Below are 21,743 nucleotides of genomic sequence, written 5' to 3' on the forward strand. Positions count from 1 at the left end.
TAACATGCACTTGTTAAAAAGACATTCGTAGTAATTGTCATTTGGCCTGCTGTTCAGAAGACCACAGAGGTGGCAATGGCAACCTGGGAGACGTTCTTTCTTTGTATAGGACTACCCGATCCCCAGTCTCAGCCTGTAGTTGCGATGTGGAGGTAGGGCCCACTTTTCTCCTAGGTTAGCACATGATAACATTTTCATCATCTCTCCTTCTCAGCAGGAGTGTGCAGTCCCCAGGGGTAATATCTGCAATTGGGTATACTCTCAGTTTCGGATAGCCCCAGGGTTCTGCCTGTCTCATGCCTCTCCTCTTTTTTTTTTTCTCCTGTTTTCCATCAGGTGGCAGCAGACTTCCAAGTCCACAGGGTTGTCCGGCAGCCTGCAGCCTGCGGGTGCCAAGGCTGATGCCCTCAGGGAAGAGATGGAGGAGGCGGCCAACAGAGTGGAGATTTGCAGGGTACCTGCCCTTCTTCACGGCTCTCTTCTGGGACACAATGGGGAGCCCTCTTGTTTGGTTCTTCTCAGGTGTCTAGTTAAAGTGCAGGTCTTCAAACTTGCCTGATTATTTCATGTCCAGATACCAGGACATGAGTGGAGGCTTTGATGTTGACCTCTTCAGACAGTCAGCCTTGGGTTATTCCATGTGGATACTGCACAACAGGCAAAGAGAAAATGGCCTTTGTTTCTGTGAGAAACACTTCTGGCCAACAATTGAGAATTGAAACCACGGATGAGCCTTGACTGACTGTTATAAATTGCTTATTTTCATTACCTTCTTAATACTTTCTATGTCTCCTTGTGTGCCTCCAGGAAGACTGGTCTATGAAGTGAAATGCTAGCCATGGGGATAGTCAGAGAGCAAACAAACTTTCCACTTCTAAGAGAGAGCTCATCATGTTGAACCCATTCACATGCTCACCACCCATTTTCTTAACACATATTTGTAAGATTTAGTTAGCAACACACCATTCATCATACTCAATGGACATGTACATCTGCTAACATGTACATATGTTAGTTTAGGTTGGCAAGGAACTCCAAACTCTAGTTAGTCTCAAGGAACAAACATAACATTTTTCTCTGTTCTGATCTCCTGTTGTTGTTATCCTGTTGGTGTTATAGTTCTGTGGAGCCAAGCAAAGTAAGATCAATACTTCAGTTCCAGAATTCATTGTGATAAGGCAAATTTGTCCCTTGGACTCCCGGGTTGATGGCAAATCCCTCGCTGGAGTTTTAGACACCTTTTCCAGTAGACATAGAGTGTAGTGGTAGGAGGACACATTGAAATAGGTCAAAATAAGAGTGTCAGTACTGTATGCATTCTAGGGTAGCTACTTACCTTTACTGTTCTGCCTAAGACCTACATTCTGCCAAAGACTTTGAAGATTATAAAAAGATATATATTTACCATAGATATACATTTACCATAGTATTGGAAAAATACAATATGACAAAAGGCAAGAATTCTCTCCCTCCCAGCTCAGCAATCCATTTACAAATAAGGTATCTAGTTCCCACTCCCACCCACCAATATGTATTAATAACTCTGAGGTAGGTACCAGTGGCTTGCATTTACAATCCTAGCTACTCAGAAGGCTGAGATTGAAAAGATCATGGACTGAAGTCAGCTCTTGCAGAAAAGTGAGACATTCCATTTCTAATTAACTAGCAAAAAGCTGGGCTCAATTGGTAGAGCACAAGCTTTAAATAAACAAACCAGACAATCAAGAAGCTCTTAGCTCAAACCCCAGAACTGGGGAAAACAATAAAGAACCCCTAAAATTCTCTTTGACAATGTACTGTGTTACATGCCAAGCACCATGAAAATTATAAGGATAAGGAATATTATAAGTGTTACAACCTGTAGACTGCATACCTTCCTTCATAGTCATACAAACACATACATGTGGATAGTATTACCCTAGTTACTGTTGCAGTTTTAACAAATAAATATCAGCTGTGCTGTTTATAATTAGTCTAGCACCTAATTCTTAAAATTAACCACTCTTTTCAAGCTAGTATCCAAAGTCAAACTTACTGAAAGTATAACATTCCATGTTATATATGTACACATATATACATGTATGTATATATACATATTACACATATGTGGATAGACATTTGCTTATATGTACATATACAAACACCATGACTTATTTAGCTGTTTTCCTATTGAAGGATGTTAAGACTGATGAGTTCTTCATTGTTGTATTTTGCTTCGTTCTGTATCAAAATGGTACTGTAAACATACTTGTACCATTATATGCTGGTAAGTTGGTTATTTCCCTAATGCATAGATTTCCCAAGGTGATACATTTAAGTCAAAATCTATGCATATATATAATCTAGATAGATAGATAGATAGATAGATAGATAGATTTTTTTTTTAAGTAGGTGAAGGTAGTTTACTTCTAGGAAAAGAAAATAGTAATTCACATTTCCAACATCAGTATGAAAAGTGGCACATTTCCTCTCATCATTACCTATAAGATTTGTTACTCCTGTTTCCAGTTTCACTAGTCTGTGGCTCGGGAGGCACGGGGGGGGGGGGGGGTGCTCTGTTTGTGTTCTTGAGCTTCAATTTGCCTAAATATTAGTAGCAATGAATGTATTTTTATGAGTTTATTGGTTAGTTTCCACATAAGCTATAACCAGTTGGAGGAATTGCCTATTTTGTTAGCAGTTGAGCCAGGATTTTTATAATTTTTTAAAATTTTATTGTAAATGTGATGTACAGAGAGATTACAGTTACATAAATCAGGTAATGAGTATGTTTCCTTTTGAAGAATGTCATTCTCTCCCAGTTTTCCCCCTCCCAACTTGCCTCTACCCAGCCCCCCTCCCACAAGTTATATAGTTCATTTCCAACATTGTATCTATAATGGGTTTCACTGATGAATTGGTTTACCTTTTATCCCACCATTTCTGTGCTTCCCCTTCCCTTCCCCAAATCAGATAAATTTATTTCAGTTATTTTTAAGAATTTGTGTGTGTGTGTGTGTGTGTGTTCTCTACATACAAGGAACATGAAATACTTTCATGTCTGCTATACTGCAGGTACTTTTTCTAGCCAGCTCTGCTATTGGCTTTGCTTGTTGTCTTCTGATCTTAAAAACCTAGTTAGTTCTGTCTATTTCCTTTGCCTGGAAAAAGCTTCCACATGGGCCATGAGACATCTTCTACCCAAAAGATAAACCATTTCATACTTTCAATACTTGAATGTATTTTACATATTTCTCATGCATACCAGTTTCTTTTCATGTATGGTATGATTTTTGTGGCTTTAGGTAGATAGTTAAATCAGCACCTTTTCAGGAAGTGAAATTCTACCATGCAATCCCTCATATTTGCTTGTGAAATCATCTTCATCTGTTTGCCTCTTCCTAGTCTAATGGCTATGTAGCAAACGCAGTGTTCAGTGAGGCCACCTTCCTTCTTCCTTTGTAGTTATCTTGGCTGGTCCGTGACATCTGTTTTATTGTATGAAGTTTGTGACAATCATTTCCACTCCCAGGAGTCTTGTCTTTGTGCTGAGCTGCTCATGAGAGTTCTCACTGAAGGTTTTGTTCAACTTCTCTTCTTACTTTCTTTTTTAATTCTACTTCTTTGGCTGCCAGTTTCTCAGTTTCCACCTTGATCTTTCCTCTGAGCTTCTTGACTGGGGTTTCCATTATATTCTTATGTTTTTGTATTTTCTCAGGAGACAAGTCTTTAAGGTCCCCTACTTTGTGACACACCAGCAACATTAAGCCAGGTGTGAGCTGGCATCCTGAGCCAGGTGTGCAGAACTGATGCACTTGGAGAAAGCTGTGTTAGAATGTCATCACTGAGGCCCACACACACTGATGGTGTGTTTCTTGTGGATTTGGACATGTCGATGATGACATGACTGTATCATTCTAGTACCAAGGAGAGTAATCTCACTGTCCCCCAAATCCTCTGTGTTTGTTGTCCTCCTTTTCCCTCAGACACCTGGCAGTCATCCATCTTTCTTCTATCTCCATCATTTTACCATTTCTAGAATGTTCTACAGTTGGAATAATAGAGCCTTTTTAGATGGGGATCTTTGTTTCTTTTTGGTTGGTTGTGGGGCTTGAACTCTGGGCCTGGGCGCTGTCCCTCAGCTCTTCAGCTCAAGGCTAGCGCTCTACCACTTGAGCCACAGCACCACTTCCAGTTTTCTGGTGGTTAATTGGAGATAAGAGTCTCATGGGGACTTTCCTTCCCCGGGCTGGCTTTGAACTGCCCTCTTCAGACCTCAGCCTCCTGAATATCTAGGATTACAGGCGTGAGCCACCAGCACCTGGCTCAGATTGGGGTCTTATACATAGTAATATGCACTTAAGTTTCCTCCAAGTCTTTACATAATTTAGAAGCTCGTTTCTTTTTAATGGTGAATGAGATTGTTATTTGTTTCTCCGTTTCTGTACTGAAGGGCATCTTGGCTGCTGTCAAGTTTTGGCTGTTAGGAACACAGGCACAGTGGACACCTATAGGTGGGTTTTTGTGTGGGCATGAGTTTTCAGTTCATTAGGCAAATGCTAAGGGGCACAATTGCTGAATGCTGCGGTGAGAATATGTTTAGTTTTGCAAAGACCTGCCAACTCTCTTCCAGAGTGGCAGTACTAATTTGCATGCCCACAGCAATGAGTGAGCGTTCCTGTTGCTACACATCTGTTCCAACATTTTGTAGTGTCAGTGTTTGGGATTTCCACTCCTTAGTAGACATGTAATAGACATGTAATGCTTTCTTTTATTTTAATTCCTATTTCCTGAGTGATGTAATGATATTTAATATCTTTTCATGTGCTTATTTGCCCTCTGTCTATATTGGTGAACTGTCTATTTAGGTATTTGCCAAATTTTAATTTAATTAAAATATTTTAGTAAGTTCATTTAAACAAGACACCTGATTTAAAAATATCTAAGATGTACTTTTAAATTTATTTATTTGTATGTGTTTATTACTTCTCTGAATGATAAGTGCCTCTTTATTAAGCTATACCACAGAACTATCCTGTCCTGCATCTTCCCATTAACACAACCACAGTTTACAATCGTCTCTTATTCCTTAGACTTGTCATCAGCCATGGCAAGCTGGAGTCTTCTCCCTTGCTGCTTTACAAAGAGGTGCCTAGTCCACAGGGACCTAGCAGCACCAGGAGTGGCAGAAGAAAACCATTTTCAACTGGATTGTTATTTAGAAATGGATCACTCCTTTGAGTGTCTGAAGGTGTTCCTGTTGTCTTCCTTTTACTGGTGTGATTTCTGATTTCTGGTTTAACTCCATTGTAGTCTGAAAGTAGATGTTGCATAATTCCTTTTTGTTGTTGTCAGTCATGAGGCTTGAACTTGGGCTGGGTGCCATCCCTGAGCTCTTCAGCTCAAGGCCAGTGCTCTACCCTTAGAGCCACAGCACCACTTCCTATGTTGCATAATTTCTCATTTTTATTTTTATTTATTTGTTTGTTTGTTTGTTTGTTTATTTATTGCCAGTCCTGGGGCTTGGGCTCAGGGCCTGGGTACTGTCTTTGAACTTCTTTTACTCAAGGCTAGAGCTCTGCCACTTTAGCTGCAGCACCACTTCTGGCTTTTCCTGTGTATGTGGTACTAAGGAATCGAACCCAGGGCTTCATGCATGGTAGGCAAGCACTCTACCACTAAGCCACATTCCCAGCCCCAATTTCTTGTTATTGTAAATTCATTAAGTAGCGTCTGATGGCCCAGATGTTGTCTATTAGTGTGTGGTACACATGAGCTCAGGAGAATAGATATTCTGTTGAGGCAGTGGTCCATAGAAATCAGTAATAGGAAAATGTGGCCGTGATTAAGATGCATCATATTCATAATCTGACATATGGATTTGTAACCTCTTTGTACAACTACTTAATAATAAAAAAAACTTGACAGTTATATCCAGTTCATTGGCAATCCAATTGAAATAAACCTTGTCCATGCTTATTGTCTGCCCCACTATATCTATTTCTCAGAAAGGTGTTGAATGAAGCTTCTATACGGTCATATTGGATTCATCTCCTTGTAGTTCTATCAGTTATTATCTCATGTATTTTTAGAATCTGACTATGTAATTAATGACTGCTCTGTCTCGGACTCTATTGACTCCACCATAACTATTGCCCATCTGAATCTCTTACTTCCCTTACTCTGGTCTGCATATCTCAAATGTTAAAGTAGCAGCTCTGAATAGTGTTAACATGGTATATCTTTTTCTGTACCTTTGCTTTTAGTCCATTGTGTCTTTATATTTATAGTGGGTTCCTGGTAGACAACATATAGTTGAGTGTTCTTCTAAGATCTTACTCTGGTAATTTCTGCCTTTTATTGAGGCCATCAGTGTGTAGAGTAATAGTGATATAATGGAGAAATAGCTACCACACTTATTACTGTTATCTTTGTTGGTCTTAGTTTGTGCATCTGTGTTTGTCTTCCATAATTTTTCCTTCTTTTGTTGTTTTCATTGAACCTCTTCTCTGCTTTCATTTTCTCATACATATATTTATACATATATATATATAGCTTATATATATATATGTTATATGCCATTTAAAAACTTCTGTGGTCAAGCTAGTTTGCACTAGTCAGTTACAACTAATCCAAGTCTACTCTCAAATGGCATAATATTCTTTCATATGTAGAGCATTTTAATAACAAGGTTTTCCTAACTCTGGCTACATTGTTACTGTTGTTATTTTGCAACTGTTATCTGCTAGGTCAGTTAAGAACAAGAAAAAAGTTTTAAAGCCAAAGCATTGTGGTACATGTAGATCTTAGCACTGAAGAGGCTAAAGTAGGAGGACTTCAAGTTCTAAGCTAGCCTGAGCTACATAGTAAGACCTTCTCTCAAAAACAAGTGAACAAAAACAAATGATTGAGTTTTAAATAAAAGTTTAATTTTACCTTCACCTAGTACTTCCATAGTGTTCTTCCTATATAGCTCTGAACTTCTAACATATATCATTTCCTTCTCCCTAGAGTACATACCAGTTTTAATTGTTTTGGGTTTTGTTTTGTTTTTAGTTTTAGTTTTTTCTATATAACTGATTCTGTTGGATTAGTTAGAATATTGAGATGTTGAGAGTGTATGTAATGCAGCAGCTAGTCCTTTCAGCGTCCCCTTGCTTTTTCTTACTGACCAAGCCATTTGATCTTTTCCATCCTGAAAACAAGGTGGCTCAAGTCTGCTGAGCAGACCCACTGCAGGATGGCAAATGATTTTGATCCTGACAAACTCTTCTCAATATGATATTTGGAAAGACATTTATATAGAGGGTCCTCAGGAGATCTTGAACATATTTTATTCTCCTGAAAATTATGCCAACTCTGCATCCTAGTTTCCTCATTTATCATTTATCCAATAGTTTAGGGGGGGTTGTTTTCTGGTTTTGTCCAATCCTGGGGCTTGAACTCTGTGTCTGTGTTCTTGTGCTCAAGGCTTATACTCTACCACTTTGAGTCACAGAACCACTTCTGGTTTTCTTATGGTTAATTGGAGATAAGAGTCTCATGGGCTTTCTTGCCCAGGCTGACTTTGAACCACAAATCTCAGATCTCAGCCTCCTAAGTAGGTAGGATACAGGTGTGAGCTTCTGGCACCCAGCTTTAACCAATAGTTTTTAAGCCCCAGATGTGTTGTTCATTTTGAGAAATGACCAGCACAAAAGAAATTCAAAATTTTGTAACCTTACGATCTAACATAGATATGTAATACTTACTGGAGATGGTTAGGTGAAGATTCTGTACCAAATGATGCTTGATACAACTTTCAATGACAGTGAATTCATTTTCCTCTGTCTTCACTCTCTGTGTATGGGTCTTACAGGCATTGTCTAATTCGTCTTGAGCACTCCTCAGAAGACAGATTTCCCCCTTTATCACTGTGGCTTGATCCCAATGCCTTGCTTGTAAGAGCTCTTGAGTGATGTTTCCAGGAATCAGTGCTCATCACCACAGAACTTGGAAATGAGGTGAAGCACTCAAGCACATCTCACTTCTCACTGAGAGTCAGCCAAGTGGGCAGCTTGTGAGGCTGAGAGTTAGAACATTGGTACAGGTTGCTTGAGGTTTCATGAAGTAGGCTCCTCCCGAAGCATGTAGCTGCCTGCTTTATTCATTTGGTCTCCAGGTCCACTTCCTGTGCGGCTGCTCCTTTTCTCTCAACCTAGTCATGTAGGCTCTTTTCTCCTCTAGAAGCATCTCTCTTTTTCTAGGGTTTCCCTGCCACAGATTGCTGAACCAGTAAGAACCTTAGAGTCCCTACATATGACTTGCTCAGATAAGTGACACAGTGGGCTAGGATGTGGCGCAGTGGCAACGTGCTGGCCTAGCAAATGCGTCATCCTAGATTCAATCCCTAATATCAAAAAAGAAAATACAAAAAAATAATACATCTAAAACCAACAAAGAAGTGAGACAAGTGCTCAAAACTACAGTCATCAGGCAAGTGCTGGTGGCTCACATCTGAAATTCTAGATCCGAGGATAGCAATTGGAAGCCAGTCTGATCAGAAAAGTGTGCGACCCTCTTATCTCCAATTAACCAGCAAAGAGTCAGAAGTGGAGATATAACTTAAGTGGTAGAGAGCCAGTCTTGAGTAAAACAGCCAAATGAGAACACACAGCCCTGAGTTCAAGACCCAGTACCAGAACACACACACACACACACACACACACACACACACACACACACACACCTGCAATTAGTAACAGAGTCCAAATGTCCTGTTCAAAATGTGCTGTTATTATTATACGATCTATGATTGTTTCTCTGTCCTTGAAGGACCAACCATTCCAGATTCTAGTGCAGCATTAGACCATCGCTACCCTAGCCAGAAGATGAAAGATTGCTTACATTGTAAGATTTGTGTGCAATCTGGGATGAGTCCAGATTTTGCCAGGTTCTGAATCAGCAAGCCTTCCCCTGTGCACCTGTCTTTCTCCAAATGGCTGTATTTCTATCATTTTCCCTTGTGCTGATGATCACCATCCAGGTGGTAATTGAGAACAAAGGAGAGCAGGGCAGTGCAAGGACCCAAAAGAAGAAATGACAGAGCGAAAGGCACAGCAGAGCAGTGTGCTGGATGCTGAACTGGCTTCACAAGGGTAGTACAAGCTACAAAGAGACGTGGGAGCAGTTTGCTCATCCCTCTGCACACCACCTTGGACTAACTGTACTCACAGCCCATGTGATTTAATCCTAGGGAAACCCCTAGCATAGGTGTACATGTGTGCACACACATGCAGATATACATGTACACTAGTCCTGGGGGCTTGAACTCAAGACCTGGATACTATACCTTAGCTTTTCCCATTCAAGGCTGGTGCTCCACTATTTGAGCCACAGCTCTACCTCTAGTTTTTTGCTGGTTAATTAGAGATAAGACAGACTTTCCTGCCTGTACTGGCTTTGAACCATGATCCTCAGATCTCAGCCTCCAAGTAGCTAGGGTTACAGGCCTGAGCCACTGGCATTGGCTAGGTATATATTTGAGCTCACTCATTTTCAAGGTTGAGAAGCCTGGCATCCCCATGGGAAGACTTTACAATATGTCAAAATTATTGAAAATGAGACAAAACAGTGCTTAAGACTCTGTTCTCCTATGGTGTCTAGGGTAAGGCTTTAGCTGTTCTATTATTTTAGGTTTTACCTTGCTTGTTTATTTTACTTTGCACAGGACCAGCTCTCCGCTGACATGTACAGTTTTGTCGCCAAAGAAATTGACTATGCAAACTACTTTCAAACGGTAAGGGATGGGAAAGGTAAGAATGCTGGCATCTGTTCCCTGGAGTCATGATACCCACAGGAAGTTAATGTGGACCTGGAACCCAGGGCCTCTGGTTGATTACATCACAGAAAGGAGTGGTGCATTGACTGTTTTAACCTGTAAATAGATTCTGCCTTCTATTAATTCTTGAATAGATTAGTCTCAAAGCCCAAGATTAAAAGTCACCACTCTGCTGGGTGCTGATTGTTCACACCTGTAATCCTAACTATTCAAGAGGCTGAGATCTGAGGATCACGGTTGGAAGCCAGCCCAGGTAGAAAAGTCCATCAGACTCTTAATCTCCACTTAACCACTTAAAAACTGGAAGTAGAGCTGTGGCCCAAAGTGAGTAGATTTCTAGCCTTGAGCACAGAATCTCAGTGATAGCACTCAGGCCCGAAGTTAAAGCCCCATGGACTGACAAAAAAAGTCAGCCTCCCCCCAATCCTGAGGATTAGTGAAGCTCTGTGTCCATGGCAGTAATTTCATATCCAAGAGGGATTCTGCTTCCTTTCCTAGCAGATACTTGGTAGGCTCTAGAGACAAGTTTTGGTTGTTACAGCTGTCCTGGCCAGGTATTACATAGAAGTTCACTGTTGCAAAATCTTGGTCTATGCCCTGGGAGACTTGGGGAAAAAAACAGAAAGATAAACTTGTCACCCCAAGTGCAGATTTGTGTGCTGGTTGATTTTTGTCCAAGACAACGGCGGGTAGAGAATATTGAGATGCCCTGCTGGCCTGCCCATCCTCAGTGTAAATACACTTAAGAGACTGGAGTGCGGGAAGAAGCCGAAACTGAGCTGCCTACCATTGAATGATGTCATTTAGATTATTAGGACTGTGGCTATTTATCAGGGTAAATGAAACCAAGTCAGAGTATAGAAAAAAAATAAAATATCATGACAGAAAAATAATATAAAATGAAAAAGCATTACGCTTACCTGCTTTTAAAGTTGAGAACAAAACTCTAGAGCTTACAAGGTATTGTTTTTGTTTCTGATTCTGTTCTTTTTACTTTTAATAACCAGAAAAATAATGGAAGGATAAAGGAAAGAGAGACAGAAGGAGAAATCCTAAAGAGTTTGAAATGTCTTGTGGTAGATGGTGGATGAACTAACTGTGGGCTATTGTCAGTTTCCCCACATTTTCCTTAGTGAGGCAGATATTCCGAGGTTTGTCCCTTCTACCCTGCAAAATATCTCCTATGTCTTGTTTCTATCCTTAAAGCTTATTTTAAAATAGTAGCAACCTTTTTTTTTCAAATGTATTCCCTTTGTTGTTTGTAATAGTTCCTAAAACCAATGAGATCATTGGCATTCCAAGTTCTATCAGACTGCTTCATAGACCTTTATGTGTCATTCATTTCAAAAGTCTCCTTCACCTTTTAAAGAATTCCATACCTGTCTTATTTTACTATTGTTATTGGTGTTTCGCTTCCATACCAAGCTCTGAAATGATGATTCTTTTCTCTTGTGATAGACCTCTACCTTTAGGGCAGGTTTGGGAAATAAATGGATTTCCTGTGGTCCTGATCAACATGCTAGCAATTTTTTGACTTAGTGAGATGATACAGTGGAACACCTCCAAGGAACTTGTTCTTTGGGTCACATCACCATAGCCAAAGCAGTTTCACCTCCCAGTGTTTGTGTAGAAAATAGTGGATCCAACCACATGTTTTCCGGTCAATCGTATGTTGAACTTGGCAGTGATCAGCATGTGTGCTGGGTGGTTTAACCTGCACATATCTCACAGGCAGATGCCTTTCTGCCTGTGGTTTTCATTTATATCCACCTATTGTTGCATCTCTCCTTGCTTTGAGGATAGGGTGCCAGGTAAGATGTGGTGACATGAATGGCAAGCTCTCTTAGGTTAGGCTTCCCCTTGTGAGAGGAACCCATGTTCCTTTTTGGTTCTTCTGCCTCCCAGATTTCCACTTGAACTGGGAATATTTGCCACAGAGGCTAAAGCATGCCCATTATTGTGAGCAGACCAGAGTAGGGAGCTGGATTTTGTTCCCATGAGTGAACACCTTTATGCAGAACAGGCTCCGTGCCACTGAAGTCTAGGTTCTTACCCCTTGGCAAGAGGTAAGTCTTACCGTTTTGTTTTCTCAGCTAATAGAAGTACAGGCTGAATATCACAGGAAGTCACTGACCCTGCTGCAGGCTGTGTTGCCTCAGATTAAAGCCCAGCAAGGTAAGTGCAAGCCTTCCTTGGAGTAGGGTTGGTCTGGGAAGCCTGGTTGCCATTCTGGTTGAGACCATGTCATGTGTCACTTACCCTTACATTCCTCCTAATAAGGTTGCCTTTAAATGAGCCACTACACAAGTGGGTGTTGATCCAGTTATTTGTGAAGCCAAGCATACCACTCTCCACCACACACACACTCCATACCACCTATCAGCAGATATGTGTAGGTACATACAAGTATCTACAGTTGTGGGTGTGTCACATTTTCCCCAGCAGCATTGGACACAGGTGCCCATCTACCCTCTCTCGTCCTCTCCATCATTTCCCAAACCACAGGAATAACGACTCCCTTTCTTTGATAGCCATAGGAGAATCTGAACAATCAAAGAGAACCATTCCAGCTAGCATGGGCGGCTTTAGCAAGATGCCAGCTGACCCTTTCTTTTTTTGGGGGGAAGGGGTCCAATTGTGGGGGCCTGAACTCTGGGCCTGGGCGCTGTCCCTCAGCTCTTCAGCTCAAGGCTAGCACTCTACCACTTGAGCCACAGCGCCACTTCTTTTTTCTTTTTTGCTTATGTGGTGCTGAGGAATCGAACCCAGGGCCTTGAGCATGCAAGGCAAGCGCTCTACCACTGAGCCACCTTCTCAGCCCCAGCTGACCCCTTTCTTGTTCTACCCCTTCAGAGGCCTGGGTTGAGAAGCCTTCCTTTGGGAAACCCTTGGAGGAGCACCTTACCATCAGTGGCCGCGAGATCGCCTTCCCCATCGAGGCCTGTGTGACGATGCTGCTGGAGTGTGGGATGCAGGAGGAGGTAGGGCAGAGCAGGCCTTGTCCCCAGCTGGTGTCCTCTTCCAAGAAGCAGAGCACCAGAGCCTTTCTTATAACATCCCTGCCCAAAGCCCCCTCAAAGAAGATGTGGAGTAGGGTGTTACCCTTCTCCTGCAGACATTGGTGGGTCCTGCTCCTCCCCCCCCAACCATGAGCCTTCACTTTCACAGGGAGAGCAGATGACTTGGAAGGGTAACACTCTCTGGCCACGAGGATTGTATGGCCATATTCTAGCCATTGCTTCTTCATATTGAATGTGATCTTTGCTGCTGCTGTCACTCATTTCGTGTCATCCTCTTGTTCTTTTCCTCTCTTCCTTTTCCTCTCCTTGCTTTGCAAATTTCATAGCTTATAATAGAGTTTATAACCTTTCGCAATTTGATTGATAGCAACATTAAAAGATGCATTTTTTAGAGCTATATGTTAAAAAAAACAAAAAGAACTATGGTGAATTGGTGGCTGTTGCTGTTTTTCTTGCAGTGTCAGTTGTTTTCTGGGAGATAAATCCATCTCTGGTTTCTTCTATCAGCTCTTTGAACATCTTTACTCCATCTTTATATGACCTGATCAACCAATCCATGTTTATTCAGGGCATGCTATACACTTAATGTAAGAATGAGATAGGGATCTTATGAACTTATTGGAGGAGTTGAGTCTAGCGTACACACAATAAGCATGATTAATATAAGACAAGCTAAAATAATCTTCAAATATAGAGGTTATGGGAGGCAAACCAGGGCCATGGGAGAGAAACATTGCCATTACAACTTAAAAATATTTAAATGAAAATGTCTACAAATAAATAACTTGTAAATCACATATAACTTTGAGTATAGCACACTGAAATCTATGCTGGTGGCTCCTGTGTTGCTCCAGCCTTGCTCGAAATGCAGCATGTTCAAAAAGGAATGGAGCACTGAAGATGTGGCTCAGGTAGTAGAGTACCTGCCTAGCAAATGTAAAGCCTTGAGTTTAATCTCCAAGACTACCAAAAATAAATAAATAAATAAATAAGACAGTACTTTGTGGACTATAGATGTAGCTAAGCAGTAGAGAGCTTACCTAGAATGTACAAGTCTATAGGTTTGATCTCCAGCATTGCAAAGCAATAAGAAAAGAATGGCAATAAATTGGTTTGGATTTCTTTTCTTCTTTTTTTTTCCATTGTCTTATTTTTTATTTTATTTTATTTTTATTGTGAAAATACCGTATAAAGGGGTTATGATTACATGGGCAAGATAATGAGTACATTTCTTTTTTTTTTTGTGGGGGGGGGGTCCGGTCATGGGGCCTGAACTCTGGGCCTGGGCGCTGTCCCTCGGCCCTTCAGCTCAAGGCTAGTGCTCTACCATTTGAGCCATAGTGCCATTTACAGCTTTTTTCTTTTTGCTTATGTGGTGCTGAGGAATCGAACCCAGGGCCTCAGGCATGCAAGGCAAGCGCTCTACCACTGAGCCACCTTCCCAGCCCCAATGAGTATATTTCTTATCAAGTATTATTGCCTCCTCCTTTGTTTCCCCTTCCCATCCCTTCCCATCTCCCACCCCCCTCCCCCAGGCCAAAGTTGTAAATTTCATTTTTTGACATAATGACTTGTACATCTCATTGTTGCAATGGGTCCACCTATATCCCTATTTAAACGATTTGTTTTTTTCCCTTCCCCTCCACAAATTATACCAACATCAAATACAGTGAACGCAGGGGTTATACCGTGGGGGAGGGACATACAAAGCAACAATCACATTTGAATACTTATCTTGGGGTTCATTTCACCTAACATCAACTTTATATTTTATGTTTTAAAAAATTGTCACCATTTCCATACTTGTTATCAATGAAAGAGTATGAAGGCCTTCATGCTCCTTGGAAAATGGTTTCATGAAGGAGGCACACTGAGCTTTTGTTTCCCTTTCTGTTTTTAATTATGGAAACATGCAAAGGTAAGCTAATGAGCCTCATCCCCTGGCAATCTTGTTTCATCTCCACTTCCGTCTCTTGCCCCCTAATCTCTGCCTTAGATAGTCCAGATATAGTGCTACTTCATTTATAATGCCTTTGAAAGGTATCTCTGAAAGAAAAGGGATATTTTGAAATACAGCCATAATATTATTATTTGCTAAAAAAAAAAAAAGTATCAGTCTTTGTGTCAAACATGTCTGAGGCTTGGAGTTTCTTTCCATTCAGCTTCTCTTCCATATATCTCTATCTTCATCTTCTTTTTCTGTCTCTGTTCATAGCTCACTTTGGCTTTATAAGTTATAGAGGTTCATTTGGGCAAAGGGTTAGGGAATCTCAAGTTATGCCAATGATGCGTAGAGCATAGGGATTCCTTCACGTATCACCCCTGTGTGTGCACATGCACAGATGCCCACACATGTGCACATGCACATACACATCTTTTCTCTCCCGTCTCATTAGACTTGTACGTCTGACCAGATCTCAATTAAACTCTTCTTCAAGATTTATTTTGAGTGTAAAAGAACATAATTTCTAGCTGTACCAGTGGCTCATGCCTATAATCCTAGCTACTCAGGAGGCCGAGCTATGAAGATCACAGTTCTAAGTTGCCCTAGGCAGAAAAATCTGTGAGACTCTTGTCTCCAATTAACTACCAAAAAGCTAGAAATAGAGGTGTGGCTCAAGTGTCAAGATTGCCAGCCATGAGAAGAAAAAGTTAAGGGGCAGTGCCCAGGTCCTGAGTTCAAGCCCCAGAACTGGCACAAAAAGAAAAACATAAAAGCCACAAACTCTGAGTGCCCAAGGTTTAGTTATCTAACAAGTACCCACTGGGCCACTCCAATGGGTCACAGTGGCACTGGACATTAAGAATAGCACAGTGAGTAAGAGAGACCCATTTCCTACTCCCAAGGCACTTATGTCTGAAGACTGAGACATGCAAACATGCAGCTTTGATATTGCAGCATACTGTTGGAAGAAATTCCTGCTGGAGAGTTTAGAGGAGTGGAATGCAAGGACTTTCTGTCTCTCTGTTTTGCTTTTGTTTCTCTGAGTAGCATGTTTCCCATTCACCCTCTGCCCTGTTGTCAGGGCCTTTTTCGAGTAGCGCCCTCTGCTTCCAAGCTGAAGAAGCTGAAAGCTGCGCTGGACTGCTGTGTGGTGGATGTGCAGGAGTACTCAGCAGACCCCCATGCCATCGCAGGTGGGTGCCCCCAGCCTCTTAGCAAGGGCTTGATGGGAAGGGGTGATCATGGACGATGCCAGGACACATGAACCAGTGGCTTCCTGATGTGCTCCTGTTGTGTGGCCTGAGGACCCAGTTCCAGGCCTAATTGTTCTAGCCCTTTGAAGGAAGGTCATTCTGGTGTTCCCAGAGAACATGGGGTGATGTGAGAAATAAGCAGAGGACAGATAGTATTCAGCCTAGGTCCCCACAATCCCATTCCCATTCATATGGGAGCTGTCATCTGATCTTGTCTTGCTCAGGGACCCCCTCTTCATGTGGAACCTACATGCCCCTGATGTCTCTGCCATGTCACAATGTCTCATGATCCATACCGTATTTGTGTCTAGGAGCTTTGAAATCTTACCTCCGAGAGTTGCCAGAACCTCTCATGACCTTTGAACTCTATGATGAGTGGATCCAAGCCTCCAAGTGAGTACCTTGTGAGCCGGTAAAATTACAGATGAAAACTGGTCATCCCTTAGTATCTGTGGACCTTCGTTCAGATTCCTTAAACAAAATGGCATAGTATTTGAATGGAACCTACACATGTCCTTTTGTGTACCTTGAATAATCTCCACATTACTTCTAATACCTAGTACAATGCAAATAATTCCTATATGCTGTTGGATAGGGATTCATGGCAAGGAAGAGGACCTGCCCATGTTCAGTACAGATGCAACTGTGGGGCTAATGACACAAGGACCAATTTTATATTCGTTGAAAACATGGAAGGGTAACAGCTCTCTTCTCTGACTCCATCGTGCAGGAATGTCTGTACATGCCCCCAAAGAAACATGTACAAGAGTCTTGACTACAGAATTATTTTGGGGTAGCAGAATTTGCTAAAGAGTTTTTGAGCCCCAAACTAAACTGTTGTGCATCTTCACTGGCACAGTTTGAGGAGACGAAAAAGTAAGTGGAGCCGTTCAGGCTCATATATGAAGACAGGAGATGAAATTAAGCAAGTTAATGAGGACACATAGGAGACAATTTAATACAATTTTAAAAAATTGTATTGCAAAGAAAAATAAGCACACACAAAGCACAAGAGGAATTTAGGAGTAGCCCCATATATGTGCACAAAAGAAGGCTTTGGAAGGGCTCACTCAGGCCATAGTAATGATTCTTCTAAAAAAGAAGAGCCCAGCAAGAGAGTGAGTATAGGTCTTTAGTCTTATCTATGATCATAAGGAATATGTTTGCACGGCTAATTAATAACACAAAGGCATAGCATGCACAGTGTGCACTGTCTGTCCTCTTTGTTTCCTCAGAAGGGACCAGGCCTCAGCCAGGAGCAAAGGCCATGAGCACACTGGATTGGGAGTGATAGGGAAAGCAGGAGAGCAGGCAGCTAGCAGCCTGCAGGTCAAGCCCCCACCAGGCCACATACTATGGTTGCTAAGCCTGGTTTTTCTATGTGGTTCCTAGTTTGTGCATGCATTAGGAGGGTTTTACCTGTTCTCTTTGGCCAATGGTAAGAGTTATCTTAAGTGAACTACCACTTCAAGGATGATCTGTGGCCATGTCCACTGAGGAAAGAATACTGAGGCAGGAGAGTTGGTACCAGAGCCAGGATGGTGGATACCAGGGTATCTAGGCAAGAGAGGAAGGAGGTAGAAGAATATTGATGAGAGCAGGTGCAATTCTAGTTGTCCTTTTCCACATCACTGGGGTTGACAGGGATGCACCACCACATCCAACCATTGGGATGGAGTCTCCCAAACTCTTTATGCCTGAGCTGGCATTGAACCATAATCTTCCAGTCTCCACCTCCCAAGAAGCTAGGATTACAAAGCAAGTTTCATTAAAATAACATAGGACACAGGGAATAACTCAAGTAGTATGCCCCTTGCCTGACAAGCTCAAGACCTTGAGTTCAAACCCAAGTACCGCGCGTGTGTGCGCTCACGTACACCCCCACCATGATTTCAAAATGTTTATTTCAATAACAGAAAAATACATAATGTAAATTCAGAAAGAAAAACTGGACAAGACAGAAGCAGAATGGAAAAATGGAAACATTTTTCATATTAATAGCTTGCTTACTAATAGTAGTTGGCTCTTAAATATGATGACTAGTTAGTATAATTGATGATGAGACTGATTGATATCCAACCAAAGGCTTTTTCTACCCCTTCCCAGTATCCAGGAGCAGGACAAGAGGCTCCAGGCTCTGTGGAATGCTTGTGAGAAACTACCCAAGGCCAATCACAACAACATCCGGTAAGTGGATAATGGGCACATGTAGACTGGGCTTATTCAAGATATACAGACTTGCAGGGTATCGGTGGCTCACACTGGCAGTCCTAGCTACTCAGGATGCAGAGATTTGAGATTTGATGCCAGCCAGGAGAGGAAAGTTCATAAGACTCTTATCTCCAATTAACCAGAAAATTGTCAGAAGTAGGACAGTGGCTCAAATGGTAGAGCTCTGTCTTTGAGCCAAAAAGCTAAAGGACAGTGTCCAGGCCCTAGAACTAGCACACACACACATATACATATGTGTATATACATATGTATGCACTAGTCCTGGAGCTTGTGTATATATCCATATCCATATATACATGTATACCTATATGTATGTATATATGTATGTATGTATGTATGTATATACACAAAAACACATTTTTCTGGGTAAAGCTAAACAGAAGTCATGGATTACGCACAGCATGTGGTAGTATCTAAGCAACTGTGAACATGCCTGTTCTCTTTTAAGCTTAAGGAGCTGTAAGGTAATGCAATGATGACAGCATTTTACAAATAAGAAGAGACTGCCATATGACACTGGAGGCTTGCTAACTAGACATTGACTAATTCAGGAAGTTCTTTGATTTGCAAGGAGCAAAGAGTAATCTAAGGTCTATTAAAATATTGGAAATGCTGGGTGTCTATGGCTTACACCTATTATACTGGCTACTCAGGAGGCTGAGATCTGAGAGTTATGTTCAAAGCTAGCCTGGGCAGGAAAGTCTGTGAGACTCATCTCCAATTGACCACTGAAAAGCTTACAATGGGAGTGTGCCTCAAGTAGTAGCTCACTAGCCTTGAGCAGAAAAAGCCAAGTGAGAACATGAGGCCCTGAGTTCAAGTTCTCATATGGGCAAAAATGAAAGGGGGAGGAGGAAAATAGGGACAGGAAGGGAGGGAGGAGAAATACATTGGGAATTTATGACAGGAGTGGCTCCTGGACATGTGGGAGACGTTGACCAAAGGCTGGGGGCTGGAGGAGTTTGTCCTTGAACAACCTTCATGGTTCATGAGACACAGCTGTTTTCCATCTCTGTCTCTCATTTTTCTTGCTGTTACCTCTGCTGAAGATCTCTCCCTACTCCTGGCTTCAGCACCTCACGCTCTCTGCTTCCTCCTCTTCCCACTGTCTTTCCCACACTCCTCCTAGCCCTTCTGTCTCTCCTCCCTGTTTTTGATGAACAGATTTTCAGCTTCAGCTCCTGTTGCCATCTGCTTGATTACTTGTGTCCCTTTTCAAAATCCCAAGAGCAATTCTTCAAAAAATTAAACCTAGAATTTCCATATGATCTAGCAGCTGCACTTCTGTGCTTATACCCAAAAGAATCGAAAGCAGAGTCTTGGTATTTACACACCCACATTCATGGCAGCATGATTCACCATAGCCCAGAGTAGACATCACCCAAGGGTCTTCCAGTGGCAGACAATGGAGAAATACAGTGCGGCAAAGACTTACAAGAGGATGTGAAATTGTGATTCTTGCTGCAACATGGATGAAGTATGTGGACTTGCTGCTGAATGAAAGATATCAAATGAAAGGACAAAGGCTTGAGATTCCACTTACATGTAGTACTTAGAACAGTCAGATTGTGGAAATGGAAGTGGAATGGTGGTTGCTGGAAGTTTAGCAGGTACAGTTTTTGTCTTTTCCATTTTTATATTTAAATTTTATATTTTCAATCCCATGAGTAAACATCAAATCGCTACAACTCATTAAATATTGGTGACCACAGCTCAGCTCAAGGACACTGGTCATTGCATGGGTTGATTGCTTTCCAGTGTTTCACATTCTGGTGCAGTTCTGTGTGGCTCTTGGAGGTTGAGACTTGGTCAAGAGAAGCCATGGGTGGAATGGCAACATAGTGACTACTTGGTGGGAACCCAAGTCTAGTCATCTTTCTGAGGGGCTGACAGAAGGGAATAAAGAAATCCTCCAAGGAAGTTGCTTCATTGCGGCCAAGCAAAGTGAGGTTAGGACCACACATCCTTAGTAATAAAGTTCAGGAGACCTGACCTCTGGGTCTTTTGAAAATTCTTAGCAGGACCTGGCTGTTTTTCAGTGTGCCTGAGCTATATTTGAGTGCTTTATTGTGCCTCGTTTCTTAATGGACTCTGAATAGTAAATTGATTGAAGTGCAATTCATATACCCCCGGGCCTTATTTAGAGCAAACCTCAAGTTTACAAAGTTATACAATTGTTAGCACTGATTGTAGAGTGTTTTCATTATTCCAAAAGGAAAACCAGCTCCCATTACCAGTCACGCTTCCTACTGCCCCCCAGACCCACATATAAACATAAACATACAATACAGCTTCTGGAATCTATTAATCTACTTTATGGCTCTGTAGACTTAACTATCCTGGATATTTTGTGTAAATGGACTAATACAATCTATGACCTTTTGTATCTGGCTTCTTTCACTTATGTAATATCTCCATGGTTCATCAATTTGTTAAGGGGTTATCATTTCTTCATTCCTTTTTAAGACTGCATAATAGTCCATATTTATTCATTCACCCCTTGATGGACATTTAGCTTCCATTTTGGAGCTATTATGCTGCTATGTCGTTCACATTGAATTTTTACGTGAGCGTATTCCTCTTGAGTATAGCCCTTGGGGCAGAATTACTAGGCCACTTGCTATCTGTGTTTATCATTTGATTCATTGGACCTTTCCAGAAAGCCTGTCTGAAGATAATTCCAGAAGCCACACTCTATGTCAGTGTTTCTGCTGATGACAGACACTTTGACTGCACAAGGGGCGAATGATAGGTTTTGACACTCAGAGCTGTGGTCAGCTCAAAAGGAAAGGCAAAGACTTTTCTGGCTGTCATTGAAGCAGATGTTAACATCTAATGGAGTTGAGCTCTGAGTCTGTCTGCTTTTTGGAAAGAACACAAATTTCCCATTTCCTGACACTTGTTCTGTGTACAGCTCATTGTTGGTGGTGGCATTTGCCATGTGAGAGAAGTTTCCCTGTAGGGCTGGGGGAGTGTGGCTAGTGCTGAGCCTGGGGAAACCTGGCCTTTCTCATTTCCTTTCAGCTACTTGATCAAATTTTTATCCAAGCTGTCCGAGTATCAAGATGTAAATAAGATGACTCCCAGCAACATGGCCATTGTCTTAGGACCCAATCTCCTGTGGCCACAAGCAGAGGGGTAAGTACTGGGAAGAGAGGTTCTGGGGGAGCAGCACAAGGTGGACCTTGAAGCATCAACAGCCTCAGTGAGTTTTCAGATCCTAGTTTGATCCACAAGGTAGACTTTCGTAAGCTCAGGAGAAGTTACGCCCTCTGTAGAGCACTCTCGTTGATAGTCTCAGAGTCAGTCTCAGAGGTTCAGAGTCCTCTCTGAGCCAATCTACATCAGCATCAGGGTAAGAAGAAGGAGAGCCAGGGGCATGATGACGGTAGGCCAGGCAGGCTGTGCTTCATAGCACCTAGCTTCAGAGTTGGAAAAAGATGAGCTTGGCAAGCGGTATTAGCCACATCCTAACATGTCAGAAGTACATTCGT

At 41.8% G+C, this 21,743-nt stretch overlaps 1 protein-coding gene across 6 annotated transcripts in view; it reads left to right on the forward strand.

The window, feature by feature from the left end:
• Window positions 1–21,743, forward strand: part of Arhgap44 (Rho GTPase activating protein 44) — a 157,838-nt gene that overhangs the window by 107,709 nt on the left and 28,386 nt on the right. For 4 of the 6 annotated variants that reach the window (XM_042693941.1, XM_042693926.1, XM_042693930.1 and 1 more), the window contains exons 7-14: window positions 337–454; window positions 9,689–9,757; window positions 11,893–11,974; window positions 12,653–12,780; window positions 15,846–15,957; window positions 16,329–16,410; window positions 18,124–18,204; window positions 21,274–21,387. In XM_042693941.1, the coding sequence (XP_042549875.1) occupies window positions 337–454; window positions 9,689–9,757; window positions 11,893–11,974; window positions 12,653–12,780; window positions 15,846–15,957; window positions 16,329–16,410; window positions 18,124–18,204; window positions 21,274–21,387 (786 nt within the window). The remainder of the gene's footprint in view (window positions 1–336; window positions 455–9,688; window positions 9,758–11,892; window positions 11,975–12,652; window positions 12,781–15,845; window positions 15,958–16,328; window positions 16,411–18,123; window positions 18,205–21,273; window positions 21,388–21,743) is intronic. The other 2 variants (XM_042693936.1, XM_042693950.1) reach the window with 1 other exon arrangement.

The sequence above is a fragment of the Dipodomys spectabilis genome, unplaced genomic scaffold (assembly GCF_019054845.1).
Source record: "Dipodomys spectabilis isolate Male_0828 unplaced genomic scaffold, ASM1905484v1 ptg000004l, whole genome shotgun sequence".
Taxonomy (NCBI): Eukaryota; Metazoa; Chordata; class Mammalia; order Rodentia; family Heteromyidae; genus Dipodomys; species Dipodomys spectabilis.